Consider the following 15,430-nt stretch of genomic DNA (forward strand, 5'->3'; position numbering starts at 1 on the left):
GACCGAAAAGAAACATGGACGCCGCGCAGACTGTTCCCGGCTCGCTGAGCTGGCGGCTCTCGTCCCATCCAATCACGCTCCTGACGTTTCTAGCCTTTAGAATATGTACGCGGCTCGAAAGCTTTCCCCCCCAGGACGTTCGCTAACGTGTTCCTTTTGCAGCGAGCGTGCTGGTCTATTTCCTCGGCTTATGGGTCATTCGCAGCATGTACGTTCTTTTTTTTTCCCGTCCAGTCTACAAAATCCGAGACGCAGCTGCTAACACCACGCGCCGGGCAGGATCATGATCTTCATCATCACCATCCTCCTCCTCGCCGCCGACTTTTACTACCTCAAGAATATCGCTGGACGGCGGCTCGTCGGCCTCCGCTGGTGGAACGAGGTCGACGTCGGCACGGGCGACTCCAAATGGGTGTTTGAGAGCAGCGCGCCCGGCACCAAGACGGTCAACCCGACCGACGCGCGCTTCTTCTGGCTCAGCCTCTACGTCCAGCCGCTGCTGTGGATCCTGCTGGCCGTGCTGGCGCTCGTCCGTCTGCAGTTTCTGTGGCTGCCCCTCGTCGGTACGTTTTCTTTTGGGGGGCCTCGCTTCGCTCGCAAGTTGGGGTGGGCCGGGTTTGTCCTTTTTGCTAATCAGGCGTGTGTGATAGTTATTGCGCTGGTGCTCACCGTCATGAACACGTTGGCGTTTTCCCGCTGCGACAAGTTTAGCCAGGCGTCCAACTTGGCGGGCAGCGCGTTTAGCGGAACGAATCTGGCGGGCACGCTGGCCTCCAACATGGTCGGCCGCTTCTTCTCCCGTTGAGCAGGAATACAGAGATGTGAGGGGAGAGCCGTGGGAAGGATATAATTCAGGGTTTTTTTTGCTTCCTTTGCAGGAGGGGGCCATGTCCCTCGGTCCAACAGCGATGTTGCTTTGGGGTTCATCTGACGTGGAGGATGAGTGTTGGGTTTGAACTGCTCTGCTGGCCGCAGCATTGTGTACAATTTCAGTAGGAGCTCAAAGGTTTTATTAATTTTCCATGCCAGTGACTCTGATTTCCGGACAAGGGGGCGCATAAAAAACAGTTTTGGTATAAAATCTGACGAATGCAAATTGGGCATGTTGCTCGTAGCGTCAAGTAGAAATGAAATAAACGGTCGCTCCAACACTCCCCAGTCAAAATTCAGGCGCGCCAGCAGAATTCCCATGTACACAAAAAAAAAGACGACAAATTTCCACGTATATTCATTACTCTTTTCAAACTCTGCGTCCGCCCGCCCGCTGAATCTCGTTATCCAAATGGGCCTCTTCCTCCTCCAGGCGGCGAATCTCATCGGCCGTCATGCCGTCCTCGACCAGATGCCGGGACACGCCGTTTTGCTGCTGCTGTGTCGTCAGTGACCCCGCGCGGCTATCCCTGTCCACCGGCGCCGGGGCTGGCGCTACATCCTCGCGCGCAGCGCTACTCCGTCGACGGTCGCGATTAGTCGTGGGGGTGGTAGCGTCGTCGCGGTACGGGGCAATGGCCGCGTCCGAGGCGTTGCCGCCGGCGAGGCTGCTGCTGCCGCCTCCGTCTTTGGGAAAGGCCGAGAGCTTCTCCTGTTCGGCGGCGCGGGTGTGGTCGCGCCGCGCGGCCAGGGAGGAGGGACCGCCGCCAGCTTCGAGACGCCGACGACGTCGCAGGAAGAAGAAGATGCCGAGGGCGGCGGCGAGCAGTGCGGCGACGCCGACGCCGACTGCGATGCCGACAATGGCGCCGGTGCTCAGCCCCCCGCCGGTGGTTGCCCCATCGCCGCGGCCGCCGGAGAGGAGGCTGGACGTGCCGTTGGTGTTGTTGCTGTCGGTGCCGCTCGTGGGCAGGGGGCTGGGCGTGCTGCCGCGGTCTGCGGTGTCGTTGCGCACCTCCCGGGACCAGCGGTACGAGGACTCGTTGATGGCGGCTCCGATCTTGCGGCGACTGTCGGCGTCTTCTTGGTCATTGATGTAGGCAAAGGCGGGCGTGTAGGTGATGCCCTCGAGCCCGCCGCCGTGGACGGTCCAGTTGATGCCGACGACCAGGGGGTTTCCAACCAGGTTGCGTTTGTTAACGATTGCGGTGAGGTTGACGGTGACACTTCCGGCTATCGAGCTCGGCGAAGCTGCGTTTTGGAAAGAGGCGTTGTTAGCCTCTTCTTCTTCTTCTTCTTCTTCTTCTTCTTCTTCTCTTATTTTTCGGCTTGGACAATAAAACGACGAGGAACAAAAAAAAAAACAAAAAAAACAATACCGTCAAAAACAACTCCTTGGGGGTTGGTCGTGTTGACATCCATTAGGGGGGTGAGAGGGCGGCTGACATCCACAAATGTCATACCCACGATGGTGACATTTAGATTCGCCCTTTTAAACGGAATCCAGCGAGGGGGATCTGATAAATTGGACAGCCGCTCGCTGACGCTGGATTCGGTAAAAGTAAAGGTGATCATGTGTTCGCTGTCGCCCCTGCCGCCGTCATCCCTCCCGCCGTCGAGCGAGGTGCCGCCGGTGGCCGTGGTGAACATGCTGGACGTGGTGGGAGCCACCTGCGCGTAATAGAATCTTTCTCCCGCAGCCGTGGGCGTCAACTGCAAAGTTGTCAAGTCCTTGTCGGGGTGTGATAAGTCGGCGCTCATGATGGGTTCTGTGTTGTCTTGTTGTGTGTGATATTTCGTTGCTTTGTGTATGTCGTTTCTTTTTCCGTCGTTGATATTAACACGTTTCGTGCTCCGTCACTGTTAAACCTTGCTCTCCAGCTTCCTCTTTTTTCTTTTCCCTTTGCAGAATTCCGGTTATTCTCCCCCGCCAAAACGGAAGCAAACAAAACGCAAGTTGGGCGCGCCCCCAAGGCGAACAAAGGAAGCTGGGGGTTTTTTTTTATACTGCAACAAAGTCAACACACCGCCTGCGACAAAGTGGTGCCAAAGTATCTTGCGTGATGGCTTTTGGAAGGGACAAGGTTGCAGAGAATAATAATATGGAATGAATAACTAGAAGGAGGGAAAAAGAGGAAGAGGAGAAACGAGGCAAAAAAAAAAGGCAGCAGGGTGGGTGGTGTAAGCGCCCAACCAAAAGTCAGACAGAAAAGGGCTGTGTGTGTCCACTGCCTGGAGCAGGAGACCAGGGTTGGGAGAGGGGGGAGGAGGGCGTCCTGCATCCGTAGGATTGCAGATAGAGACAGGGAAACGAGCCTTGCGTTCTTGACGAAATGGATGAATGCGAATGCAAGACAGTTTGCGAGACGGTCTTGAAAGGAACAGAGGGAGGGAGGGAGGGAGGGGGTAGTGCGGCTGGAGAAGAGACCAGTGCTCACTGCTCCGTCGTCAAGGCTGAATACCAGACGCCAGGGTTCAACATTGTAGTTACTCCACAAAGTCAGAGCTTGGTCCGTGTTCTTTTTTATGGATTCTCTTCATTCACAACATCTGCCAGAGCTCATTATCTCCACGTCGATTCGGGGCTTGTCCACAGCTTCTCGACCTTCGCCTCGACCTCGACTTGCCTCTGTTGAGATGGTTGTCCGAAAATGTCTCGCCTGCTCGCTTCTTGGCACCCAGCCTGGCGACCTGCGCCGGAAAACGACCCCCGGTCTCTGACAAGAAGCAGTCCAGGTGCGGGCGCAGTGCAGCGCAGCCTTGTTTTCCGCGCGGCGCTCATGCAACTTTTGTCCAGCCTGCTTTGCACCCGTCTTCACACCAATACTTGCCAACACAACAACCCCATGGAAAAAGAGAGCCAGCTTGTTCTCCTCGCCCCAGCTGATAGCCCGCAGATTCCAACAGTTCACATCAACAACATATCACTCGTCTCAAAACACAAACGTTGCAGGAAAGCTGACCCCGCTGAGGCTGACCCGACGCAGGCTTGGGGTGGCGGCGGCGGGGAACGGCTGCTGTGCTTCTAGCGGCCTTCTTCGAGCGCGAGATTCCAATAGGCTTAAAAAAGTAGTGGCTGTGTTATCGTATCCGTACCTGATGCTAAGAATAGCGACGCCAATATTGACTGGTAGGTAGGTATACATACATACCAAACGTGCGCAACAATGATTGGCTGCCTAACCAGCACAACATGCACACGTAAGAACACCATCATTGAGTGAAAAATCGTGTATACCCTTTCCATCATCCTTCGAATTCTTGATATTACATATACCACCTCTCATGCCACATCCCATTACAAAACGTCGTCACCACACCGAAAAACAACAAAACCGACATGCACCAAAAAAAGGCCCAATGTATGTCAAAACGCAAACGCCTGAGCTAGAGGGGATATCTTTGTAGAGGAAGCTCTTTATGCAAACGTCATGGAAATCTCCTTCTCCTGTCCAAATTCCTCATCCTCGTCATCGTGTCGGCATGGCTCCTCCGACCACGGGTCCGCCATGGTCAGGTCCGGCAGCGTCCGCGCCGTCGTCAGCGCCCGTCTCGTCAGCGCCTCGTCCGCTGTCGACAGCCCGCCGTCGTCGTGAAACGACGTGTCAAACGTCATGGAAATCTCCTCCTCGTAGTCGGGCTCCGCGTGGTAGGCCGTCGTATTAATCACGCCATTGTTCCAGCTCGTCTTGCGCGTCACCGCGTGCTGCTGCGGTGACCCCTCGACCCCGAGCGTCGCCGACCGTATTGGAAGTGCCTCGGCGCTCTGCGTCTCACGCAGCGGATTCGCCTTTTGCAGCTGGCTCACCGTCGTCGTTGGCCCGGCAATGTCGAGCTTCATCGGAGGAAGCGTCGACTCAATCTCCTTGATCTGCAGCACCTCTGCGTCCGGCTCGCGGTAGTTTTCCTCCTTGGCCAGCTCCGCCCGGATCGCGTCAATGTCAAAGAGCACGCCTGTATTGGACGACGCCTTGGTGGCGCTCCCGCCCTTGCCATCCTTGCCATTTTTGGCCGCCTCGGCCGCGGCGCTCTCCTCGTAGACTTCCCATTCTTCCCTGTCCGTCTTCTTCTTACGGCCAAAGAGGCTGAAGCGCGACTTCGTGCTCGTGTTGCTTGTCTTTTCTTCCTTTTCGAGCTCCTTGCGCGCTTCTTCAATCTCGTTGATGAGCTCGCGCTGCCGCTCACCGTGGTTTTCCGGATCCGGGTCTTCGATTTCGCTAAATTCTTCGCTCGTCACCGTCCATCCACACTTCATCAGCAGCACCGGCATCGCCCTGCGGTATTCCATATGGCCAGCCACGACTTCCGTCACGTCCATGTTCTCGATCCACGGACAGTCCTCGATCGGGCCCAAGCCCGCCACTTTACGGATACCACCATTCGTGAGGCGGAACAGGTACCCCAAAATCCAGTCGTTTCGGTTGAATCCGTTGACGAAGCGACCAGCCACCACCGTACGGGCCTTGATGAATTCTTCCCTCTTCACCACGACCGGCGAGCCAAAGACGTAGACATTCTGCACAAGGCCATATGCGCCCTTCTTAGCGAGCTCTTGCAGACACGAGTAGATGACTCGAGACCCAAGCGAGTATCCAACCAGCGTGATCGGCCGGGTGCCCAAGCCACGCTCAATGATGGAGTCGGCCAGAATGAGGCCTGCGGCGGTGGCTCTGTCCAGCGAAACCGCCCACGGGTTATCGATGAGGTACGATAGCTTTGTCAGCACCAGTGGTAGCTGCAGCGCAGCCATCAAGCTCATGAGGATCGTACTTCCAAGAATCTGCTGTAGACCCTGCGTTAGGGCCTCGGTAGCCAAAATATTGATAGTGTCACCCATGCTGCGGAGCATCTCCGGCTCCCACAGCACCGAGTAGAGATCGCCCATGACGGGGTCGACCGTGCTGTACGGCAGGCGAACGTCATCCATCTTACCCGTCAGCCAGCCAGACACAGTCACAATAAGATTGACGCGCTTGTTGTTGTGTAGCGGTCGGTATTCAAACGTCTTGACGGCGCCTGTTCGTCGGCCAGCGGCGCGCACTCCAATAAAACTGCCCGATGCGGCGGCCGACGAGGTAATAATGGCTGCGCCTCCTGCTCCGGCGAGGAAGCTGCCGGTACCCGAGACACCGATTGTAGTGAAGCCTGCCGCAAGACCAGCACCAATCACGGGCGCCAGTAGACCAGCCGAAAGGCCAATGACGAGGCCTCCACCCACCGTGGCCAGACCCATCATCATATAGCGTCGCTTGAGAGCCTTTTTTCTGCGCTCCTCCATGTGCTCGTCCTCGTTCCAGTTTTCCTTTTCCGCAGCCTGCTGCATTTCCAGCGCATCAGTGACTCGCTTCTCGAAGCGGCAAATATCGATCCAGCTAATGTCAAGCGATTGCGCCACACGCTCCAGCAGGATTCTGGAGCGCGCGTCGTAGATGGAGTCTGCAATCAGGACGAGGAAAACGTCGCAGAGCACTGTCCACCGGAGGTCGATATCAATCTTATCAGTGTCGGGCATCTGAGAGGGTGTCTGCACGTCGGGGACTTGATCCGACTCGGTCGCCTCATATGGCGGGGGCGCCTCTGCGGGCCGCTCCTCAGACGGTGTCGAGCTCATGATGGAGCTTCGGTTCGAGTGGGCCATGGGGTTCTTGACGCGGGCGTTGGCGAGGAGAGTGGGGGTCAAATCGCCAGGCTGGACGCCGTGCTCGGCGAGCTGCTCAATCATGACCTGCTCGGCTTCGCTTATATCCATGTGGGCGTATAGACGGATCATCATCTTTTGCCCCCACATCTTGGTCGCCTCGGTCGACAGGTTGACCATCTTCTTGAGCTTCTTAACCGCTTCCAGATTTTCCGCTTCGCTGACGAGAGTGGCAATCTCGAGTCGGACGAGGCCAACGTAGGCTATGCGCTGGCCTTCGGTCAAGAGATCCTTGGTGGCCTGCATCTGCGATACCGCGTCTCGGGCGTCTTCGTCGTTCATGCTGGTGCCGCCGGCTTTGGCGTCTTTGAATAGATATTGCGTGTGCTCGTCCAGGCTGGTCGCAGACTGAGCATCCTCATCCATGATGACGCGAGTGTAGCCTTTGCCGGCGCCGCCTAAGCCTCCGTAGCCGTATGCCTCGACGACGTCGTCCTCCTTCATCTCCCGAGCTATCAGCTTGTCGTCGTCGTTGTACATATCGTATGGTGCAAACGCTGGCATTTCCTGCCAGCCTTCGTCCTCCTCTTGCTTGTCATTCTCGGGTTGGGTGGCAAGCGGCTGGTGCGAGAACTCCGAGATACCCATGCCGTTGCTAGCGAGACTTGTATCGCGATGGTGCCCCGATTTGGAGTTGGCCGCAGCGGTGCCGAGGTCCTGGCTCCCACGGCCGTGGCTTGCGCCGCCAGTCGATGCACGCGGGCGATGTTTCTTTTCGTTGGTATGTGATTCGGAGGATTGGTCGGGTCGTGGTTTGTCAGCAGCATCAGTTAGCACCACGGCCCCTTCTTGCTCGGCTTGCTTGGGCGTTTGCGAAGGCATAATAGGTGTCGTAGCTCCTGACGTTGTTTGCTCTACCTCGGACTCCGCCGTGGTTGGTTTGGGTCTTGCAGCATCTTCCGTTTCTTCTACTGCCTCTTGCTTCTTAACTGCATCTGGTTTCTGGGGCGGAGCAGCGGTCCCCTCGGGCTCGATGATGGTCTGCGCATCTTTGAAATCGCTCTCATCACTCTCACTATCTATTTCGGCCGTTTTGACTGGGGCGGCCGCTGGTTTGGCGTGACCGTTGGTAGCGGCATCTTGCTGCGCCGTTGCGGGAGCTTCCTCTGCTGGGGCAGGCGGCTCGTTGGGTTTCAGTTTCGACTCCAACTCCTCGGTCTCCGGAGCCGGTTGCGTTTCCTCATCAACTTTATTGGCAATAACATCTTCTGGCGTCGGGATCGGAAATGGTTTTATGGGCAGGCCGAAATCATCAACCATGGGCTGCGTCATCGTCTGATGCTGGGCAGTGGGCGCACCAGTGGGCGGTGCAGGGTCTTTGGCCGTGCCCATTCTGCGGGAATCGTGTAAAATAAAGAAGAAAAGGTGCGAGAAAAATGATTTATAATTAACAAATTCAAAGAAAGAGAATCACGCCCTCATCCCAACTGTGACTCTGCTAGGTCTAACCGGACGGGACGTGATAGATCATGACATGAGCATGTGAAGTTGTTGTAGGGGTGACAGAAAAGGGCGGCGGTCGGCCAGAGGAAGCGACGAGTCGATGCTCCACATAAAAAAAGACTGTCTGCGAGTTGCAGTGGGTTTGGCGGGTGTTGGAGGGGGTTTTAGCGGCACGATAGCACTAAACCGACGGCGTCATGCAGGTCCCAGATGCAGCCAAGTCTCCCTTGACAATTGAACTAGTAACTGTTATTAATATGAACTTTACCTAGTTCCTAGACAAAACGACGGCATCTAGACGAGGGAGACTGAACTTGCCCTGACCCGCCGTGACCAACTGACATCATTGTCGCCCGCAAAATAACGCCTGGTGCTGCCCCTATCACCGCCCATGGCAGCATCTCTCGCCAAGCATCCACCGGCTTGCTCTGCAATTTCCCGGCCCAGACTGCGCCTCTCTTTACCTACGTAGCGCACCACTTTCAAGTCTTCTTGTAAAATTTGTTCAACTCTCTGGTGGGGGCACCGTTGAGACAATGCCGGTCGCGACGGCTCCCCGCCTTTGGCCAACCCGATGGGTCGCCAGTTCTGTGAACAATGTGAAACGCCCAGATAAAGACATGGCTTGTTTGACGTTGACTAGTGCTAGGTTCCAAACATGAACTCTATCTGTCTACCTAAACACCGGCATGTGTCTTGGCAGGGTATTATATTCATATGTGCTTTTAGATGTGACAATGCGACGACCCAAGAACTCCAGCAAATCCAACAGAACTCGTAAATGCAATCCTACGCATCGCCACCATCACCTCCCGCATAACCTGCGCCGCTCTCCCCCGTCGCCGCGCCACCCTCGCCATCACCCTTGGCCCTCCGCCTGCGCTTCTTCTTTGGCTTCTCCGCTGCCTCCTTGGCCTCCAGCTTCTGCTTCCGCCTCCTCTCATCCTCCAGCTGCTGCGGGTTCTTCTTCGCCTTCTTCATCGACAGCGGATTTGGCCCTTTGGCGGCTCCGTATTTCTTCTTTTTCTTATCCGCCGCCCTCTCCACATTGCCGCCCTCCTCACCTTGCCCCTCGTCGTCCTCCTCCTCTCGCTTTCGCTTGCCGCTAGGCACCTTCTTCTTCAATTCGGCGCGGAACTTGGCCTTTTCCTCGCGCATGCGCACCTCGGTGCTGTCGTCGGCCATGGGCTCCAGGATCATGACACTGCGCTTAATGTAGATGAGCGGCACCGCGCGGACGCCGCGCAGCGCACGCCGCACCTCTTGGCTCTGGCTCGCCACCACGTACCGGTGCTTGTTCTGCCCCGTCGACTTGGGATCCACGACCGACGACAGGCACTCGAGCGTGGAGAGCGGCTTCGGGTACTCGTCCGGGTGGTGCCCGCAGCGCCGGCGCTCGTAGTTTTTCGCGAGCTCGATGGCTTCGCGCACGCCGGGCTCGTTCGTCTTCTCGTACAGCTTTCGGATCTCGCACTGCGTAATCACTGGGCATTTGTGAGTAGGGCTTTACGGCAGTCTCTCGCGGCGGCCAACTTACTAGGCTTAACTTTGCCATGCACTGTGCGTTCCAACCCTGCTGCTAGGTCCATCTTGAATCGACATGCATCCTCCACCATTTCGGCATCCACTGTCTACAGTGTTAGCAGGTTCCCCGTCTGTAAACTGCACGCGATCAAGGTGACTGGGGCTCCTACCAAGAACTTGGTAGGCTTCACGGAAGCCAAATGTCATGCAGTATTGCTCCATGAGCTTGCGGTATTGTTTTGAGCGCTTTCCTCTCATTTTGGCGGTGTTGTTGTGGCTGGATTGGTCGTGGATAGTGCTTGCTCAAGCAAACGCTGGACTTTTTTCCTAGGCGCAGCAAAATAAATTTCTTATCAGGCTGCCGCAGCGAGTGCACGTGCGATAAAGATTTTGCCGCCATGGGGTGGGGCTTAGATCTGGCCCGGCGGCTCTGCGCAAAGGCTCCACCGACATGATTAACTGTTCCAAGCATCATCAAAGCTGAAGTTGCCTAAATTTTACTCTATTTAGAAACTTTGGTCACAAGGCTGCTCCAATTTCAACGGGGGATTTTTTATTTTATTTTTGCTATCTCACAATCGCGACAGGGGGCTCCGATTTCATCATCGGCCTCGACCATGACATCTTCCTTCATCGGCCAGTCGTACAACCACTGCAGCTACTGCAAAATAATAAACAAAAAAATTATCATCTCCCGAAACATATCGCGACTCTCACTAGTAAACAAACAGCGCTCCGGTACCACGAGTACGCCCTACTGACGCCCCTACACTTGCTCTGGACAAAACAGAAAGAAATCTGCATCTTGACCGACTCATTCCTTCATTGAATACACCCAATCCACCTCCTATCTGCCATCTTCCTGGGACAGAATGTCCCTACACAACATCGCTATGGGCTTTTTGGGGGACCTGCCATGAGAGTCACAGTCGGCGAAGCACTTAGTTGGGGGTCTTGTCCTGACCGCCCTTAGCGGCATCCGGCGTGGGCAGGCCGAAATGGAAATGGGCAGCAGTAGGGTCCATGGAAGTGACTGCGGTGCTCTGGCCAATACCTGTGCCATTCACCCGCTTCGTGTTCTGCTGTGCGTTCTCTGCAGTTTCCTTGGCGGCGGCTGGGCTCGTGGGTCTGCTAGAGGGAGCTTTGGCCGTCCACTTCGCGTACAAGTCGGCCGGGAGAAGTTTCGGCCCGTCATATGGCGAAATGACCAGCTTGTCGCCCGGTACGTGGCACTTGATCCTGACCCTACCACCAGGACTTGCCTTGGTCAGCACCACGATTCGCTGCATCAGCCACGCCAGTTTCTTCAGAATCGGCTGGTTGTCCGCTTCCCACTGCTGAATCTGCGCAGTCACGTCCTCGACCTGCGGTTCCTCAAACCAGCCCCGGTCGTGACAGGCTCGCACGAGCTTGGGGGTCTGCGAGATCCAGAGCTGGCGCGCCGCTAGTTTCGAAAAGGTGAGCATATACCGGATGGTGTGCGTCTTGATCTCGAGCGTGGCGCACAGAGGCACGACCTCGCCGCCCCTGGCGACGCTCAACGTTGAGCCAGCCATGCGGGTCGGTGCCGTCGTGGGGGCGAGCACGAGCCCTTGCATCGCGCGCGCGACGCTGCCGCACGAGTCGCCGGTATCCTCCACGTACCCGTCAGTTTCGTGGCGCACGAGAAAGTGCAACCCGCCAAACTGATACGAGATGACGCGGTGATGGGCCGTGCTGCCAGCTACCCTGGGCACCGTGTATGCCTTTTCAAACTCGCACCCGTGGCCCCAGAAGCCGTAGTCTCGGCCGCTCTCCGCCGTCACCGCTTCGTCGCGGCAGAAGAGCGCGGTGTTTTGCACGACCTCGACGTAGATCGTGAAGCCCTCAAAGTACTTTTTTTTCTTGGGCTCCAAGGTGATGAAGGAGAGCAGCTTGCGGATGTTGCCTCTGTCGGTCACCACATCGACGGCGTTAAGGTCAAAGGCGTCGTGTTCGGCATGGACGGACCGAAACAGGGGCTCGAGAGGGCAGTCTAGCTTACGGGCGGCGTATTGGGCCTCGTAGATGTCCCCGGAATCCGCGGCGAGGTCTTGCGGACCCTTGGGAGGGTTCCAGCGTGCGGGCGCGCCAGGGACGACAATCGTGGGCGTTGGGGCGTCGATCCAGTTGTAGGAAGAGATGTGCTTCACGCCGGAGATGACGGCCTCTGAAGATGGAGCGATGTACTCGAGCTGAGAACGAGAGATCACGATCATGATGGCGATGGTACCGGCTGTGTCGGGCGTGTCGGCCAAGTATTATTAGGTATTAATCAAGTACTAGGAAGCGAAAGTTGATCTTTATGGGAAGAGGTAGGTGGACGTCGATGACAGCGACCGCTGACTGTAGAGACAAGCAAGGGCGTGCAAACGGCCATGTTGAAGTAACTGCAGGCACAAAGTCTTGGTGAATTGGCCGGTCATGGCTCATGCATTCACAGCAGGGTGAAGAGGATGCGGCGTGCCATCGGTGAGCCTTGCAATATACACGCCCAGCGACCTTTTCGGCTAGGTACTGTACTATTCGTAGCAAGACAGGGTGTGCGTGTATGAATTCCAAAGGATTCCGCAAACAGATGCCGAAGAAATCGATCACATTGCTCGTCAACTTTGGGATGAAGTGTCAGCACAACGGTCCACTGCTGCAGGTCAGACTACCTGGATCGCGAATTGTAAATAAAAGGTGATTCGTATTACTATTCAGCCAATTAATAATTGAAACATGAAGAAGAGTTCAGGATGCTATGATGAGAAAACAGGTCGCTCCGTGCCCATGACTCCGATAATGCAAAAAAAAAAACAAAAAAAAGAATACCCCTGCGAGATGACTTGTGGACTGTTTGTCATCTATGGCGTCTCGGGCTCCTGGCTGTTTTCCACACAGAGAGCGGCGACTACGCTGATGTCGTCCATCTTGCCTACCGCAATTGTTAGCACCTAGTTACGTTCACCCTTCTTTAGTCTCCCCCTCCAAACTCACCTCCTTCGCTGGCGAGGCCTTCTTCGATGGCGTGCTCCATAAACGGGCTCTGTGCGTACGGATCCAGGGCGATATTTCTGGCGGCCGCGACGAGGTCCTGGGCGGCCTGGCGCATGCCGCCGTCGCGTCCGCCGCGGCGGGACGGGGAAGCCGTCTTTTCCCAGCCCTCGATGCTGGCGGCGACAATGTCGACAATCTCGTGGGTCCAGAGGTTGTCGATGACGCCGTCGCTCATGGCGAGGACGACGTCGCCGACCTGCAGGGCGACGCGGTCGACGACGGCGTTGGTCTCGGGCGTGTCGGGGCTGTTGGTGCCGAGCTGGCGCGGGCAGTCGAACCAGTGCCACTGCTCCGTCGTCTTGAAGACGACGGAGCGGTCGCGCGGGCGCACCACCATGACCTGGCAGTCGCCGAGGTTGGTGACGTAGAGGAGCGGCGTAGGCGCGCTGCTGCCGCCGTCGCCCGAGGAGGGCGTCGCGTAGTGCAGCTGCGCGCCGCAGGCCGTCGTGGTGCCCTGCCAGTCGTGCGCCTCGGTCGCTTCGAGCGTCTTCTTGTACGCGGCGGAGAGGGCGGCGACGGGGTGCGGCTCGGCGTCGACGGGGTCCGCGCGCGCGGGCTTGGCCGTCGCTGCACGAATCAGGTCCTCGTCAATGGCCGCCGACCAGAAATGGAGAATCAGCCGCGCCCATAGTCTGTAATAGCGCAGGTTAGCAAGTTGACTCTCATCGTCAGAGAGCTTACTCATCCGGGAGATGGGAGGGGAGGGGGGATTCGTACCCGGCATGGCCGCGCGGCCGCGTCGCCCAGGCTCCGACGCCGTCGTTGGCGCAGATGAAGTAGTCGCTGGCGTAGATGGCATCGTCGCCGTTGGTGAGTCCGCGAATGGCCTCGCCGTCGACGACGGCACGGTGGGTGCTGAGAGGATCGGAGAAGGAGGCCGACGGGCGCGAGAGAAAGGGCGGTGGGAACGGGCGCGGAGGGCGCTTGGCAAAGACGCCGATGCCCGTCTCGAATCGAAAGGGGAGGTGCGGCAGCGGACGGCGTGTGGTCTGGTCGTTGTGTCCTGCGTCGTCGTCGCTCCGCTGCGCCGCATCATCGGCGTCGTCGGGGCTGTGCTGCTTCTGCGCGAGTGTCGAGTGCGCGCGCGGACAGTCGGGGCGGCGGCGGCCCCGCGATGACGAGATAAGCACTATGTGCGGCCGAGGTGTGAGAGGAGGAGGGGACCGCCATTTGGTCGCAGGCGCCGGGCGGCGTAATATTCGCATTCCGGCCGCATATGCTAGAGCCGACCCTGGCAGGGTCGCAAAACCGTAGCTGTCGAGGGGGGTTGCCTTTTGGAAAGCTTTGGACGAGCAAGGCGATGATGATTTTTGTTGGTTCCTGTTGTTGGACGGGAAGGGCAAGGAAAAAAAATCCAGCTGTACGACGCGAGTCTAGCTAATCCTTCGGCACCGTGGATACACCTCACCTGAGGGTACCTTAGTAAGTTCAGCTAAGGGTAGCAACCCTTAGGTAAGGTAGCCCCACTAATTCTTAATATATATACTATATATCTTAGTATAATAATATTCTATATTTATATTAAAGTAACTAGTTTATAATTAATTATACTATAGTAGGAATTACTTTATAATTAATTATATAAATATATTATACTAGAAATTAATTTATAATTAATTATACCTAGTAGGAATTACTTTATAATTAATTATATAGGTATACTATACTAGAAATTACTTTATAATTAATTATACTATAATAGGAATTACTTTATAATTAATTATACTATATTAGAAATTACTTTATAATTAATTATACTATAGTAGGAATTACTTTATAATTAATTATATAAATATACTATACTAGAAATTACTTTATAATTAATTATACTATAATAAGAATTACTTTATAATTAATTATACTATACTAGAAATTACTTTATAATTAATTATACTATAGTAAGAATTATTTTATAATTAATTATACTATATTAGAAATTACTTTATAATTAATTTAAAAAGGAATTTATTCTTAATTTATTTACTTTATCTAATTAATACCTTTTTTACTTATAAACTACTTCTAAATTAATTCCCTATATTAAATAAGAATTAATTCTTAACTAATTATATTTTAATTAATTAAGAACTAGTTTATAACTAATTCTTAAATAGCTATAATATTATTACTATAAGTAGCCTAAATATAGTAATAAAGGTAGTACTACTAGCTAGGGTAAGCTATAATTAATTAGTAATTAATTAGAAATAGATAAAGAATTAATTTATACTATAGTTAATCTTATAGTAGTTAAGGTATAGGCTAGCTACTAATAAAAGCCTAGTATTTTAGTATATATATACCTAGCTTAGGTTCCTATCTAGCTAAAGTAGGATAGGGAATTAATTATAAATTAGTTAAGAAGGGATTAATATTCTAGTATATTACTTTTACCTTATAGTAAAGGGGGGGGGGGTAAGGAGTAGTAAAGGCCTATTAAATAAATTAGTAGGTAATTAAGAATTAGTTTAGAATTAGTTATATACTAAAAGGTTTATCTTATTATAGTAGGTAGTTATAATAAATAAAGTTAAACTAATAGTTTACTAATAAATTAATTAGTAATTACTTTAAGAATTAATTAAGAATTAGTCTATTTATATTATTATTATTATTATTATTATTATTATTATTATTACTATTATTACTATTATTACTCTAAAGAATTAGTTAGTATTTAGTTATTAATTAATTTATAATTATTTTCCTATATACCTTATACTACTTATTATTATTACTACTAGTATTCTATAGAATTAGTTAGTATTTAGTTATTAATTAATTCTTAATTATTTTCCTATATACCTTATTATTACTATTATTATTATTACTACT

General features: G+C 53.5%; 6 protein-coding genes across 6 annotated transcripts; 1 reads left to right on the top strand and 5 right to left on the bottom strand.

The window, feature by feature from the left end:
• Positions 1 to 14: 14 nt before the first annotated feature.
• CCM_06351 (golgi apparatus membrane protein tvp23) lies at positions 15 to 805 on the top strand (the record flags this gene model as incomplete). Its single annotated transcript, XM_006671491.1, has 4 exons — positions 15 to 105; positions 163 to 208; positions 280 to 563; positions 651 to 805. The coding sequence occupies 4 exons, from the start codon at positions 15 to 17 to the stop codon at positions 803 to 805; spliced, it is 576 nt and encodes a 191-aa protein (XP_006671554.1).
• A 435-nt stretch (positions 806 to 1,240) lies between these two features.
• On the bottom strand, positions 1,241 to 2,631 carry CCM_06352 (uncharacterized protein; the record flags this gene model as incomplete). Its single annotated transcript, XM_006671492.1, has 2 exons — positions 1,241 to 2,181; positions 2,250 to 2,631. The coding sequence occupies 2 exons, from the start codon at positions 2,629 to 2,631 to the stop codon at positions 1,241 to 1,243; spliced, it is 1,323 nt and encodes a 440-aa protein (XP_006671555.1).
• Positions 2,632 to 4,288: 1,657 nt separating this feature from the next.
• Positions 4,289 to 7,900, bottom strand: CCM_06353 (DUF726 domain protein; the record flags this gene model as incomplete). The annotated part of the gene is made up of 1 exon (XM_006671493.1): positions 4,289 to 7,900. The coding sequence occupies one exon, from the start codon at positions 7,898 to 7,900 to the stop codon at positions 4,289 to 4,291; it is 3,612 nt and encodes a 1,203-aa protein (XP_006671556.1).
• A 900-nt stretch (positions 7,901 to 8,800) lies between these two features.
• CCM_06354 (rRNA-processing protein UTP23) lies at positions 8,801 to 9,793 on the bottom strand (the record flags this gene model as incomplete). The annotated part of the gene is made up of 3 exons (XM_006671494.1): positions 8,801 to 9,495; positions 9,549 to 9,638; positions 9,706 to 9,793. The coding sequence occupies 3 exons, from the start codon at positions 9,791 to 9,793 to the stop codon at positions 8,801 to 8,803; spliced, it is 873 nt and encodes a 290-aa protein (XP_006671557.1).
• Positions 9,794 to 10,476: 683 nt separating this feature from the next.
• CCM_06355 (geranylgeranyl pyrophosphate synthetase) lies at positions 10,477 to 11,772 on the bottom strand (the record flags this gene model as incomplete). The annotated part of the gene is made up of 1 exon (XM_006671495.1): positions 10,477 to 11,772. One exon carries the CDS (start codon positions 11,770 to 11,772, stop codon positions 10,477 to 10,479), a length of 1,296 nt encoding a protein of 431 aa, XP_006671558.1.
• A 630-nt stretch (positions 11,773 to 12,402) lies between these two features.
• Positions 12,403 to 13,800, bottom strand: CCM_06356 (Protein phosphatase 2C-related protein; the record flags this gene model as incomplete). The annotated part of the gene is made up of 3 exons (XM_006671496.1): positions 12,403 to 12,473; positions 12,536 to 13,227; positions 13,277 to 13,800. The coding sequence occupies 3 exons, from the start codon at positions 13,798 to 13,800 to the stop codon at positions 12,403 to 12,405; spliced, it is 1,287 nt and encodes a 428-aa protein (XP_006671559.1).
• Between the last annotated feature and the right edge of the window lie 1,630 nt (positions 13,801 to 15,430).

The sequence above is a fragment of the Cordyceps militaris genome, assembly GCF_000225605.1.
Source record: "Cordyceps militaris CM01 unplaced genomic scaffold CCM_S00004, whole genome shotgun sequence".
Lineage (NCBI taxonomy): Eukaryota > Fungi > Ascomycota > Sordariomycetes > Hypocreales > Cordycipitaceae > Cordyceps > Cordyceps militaris.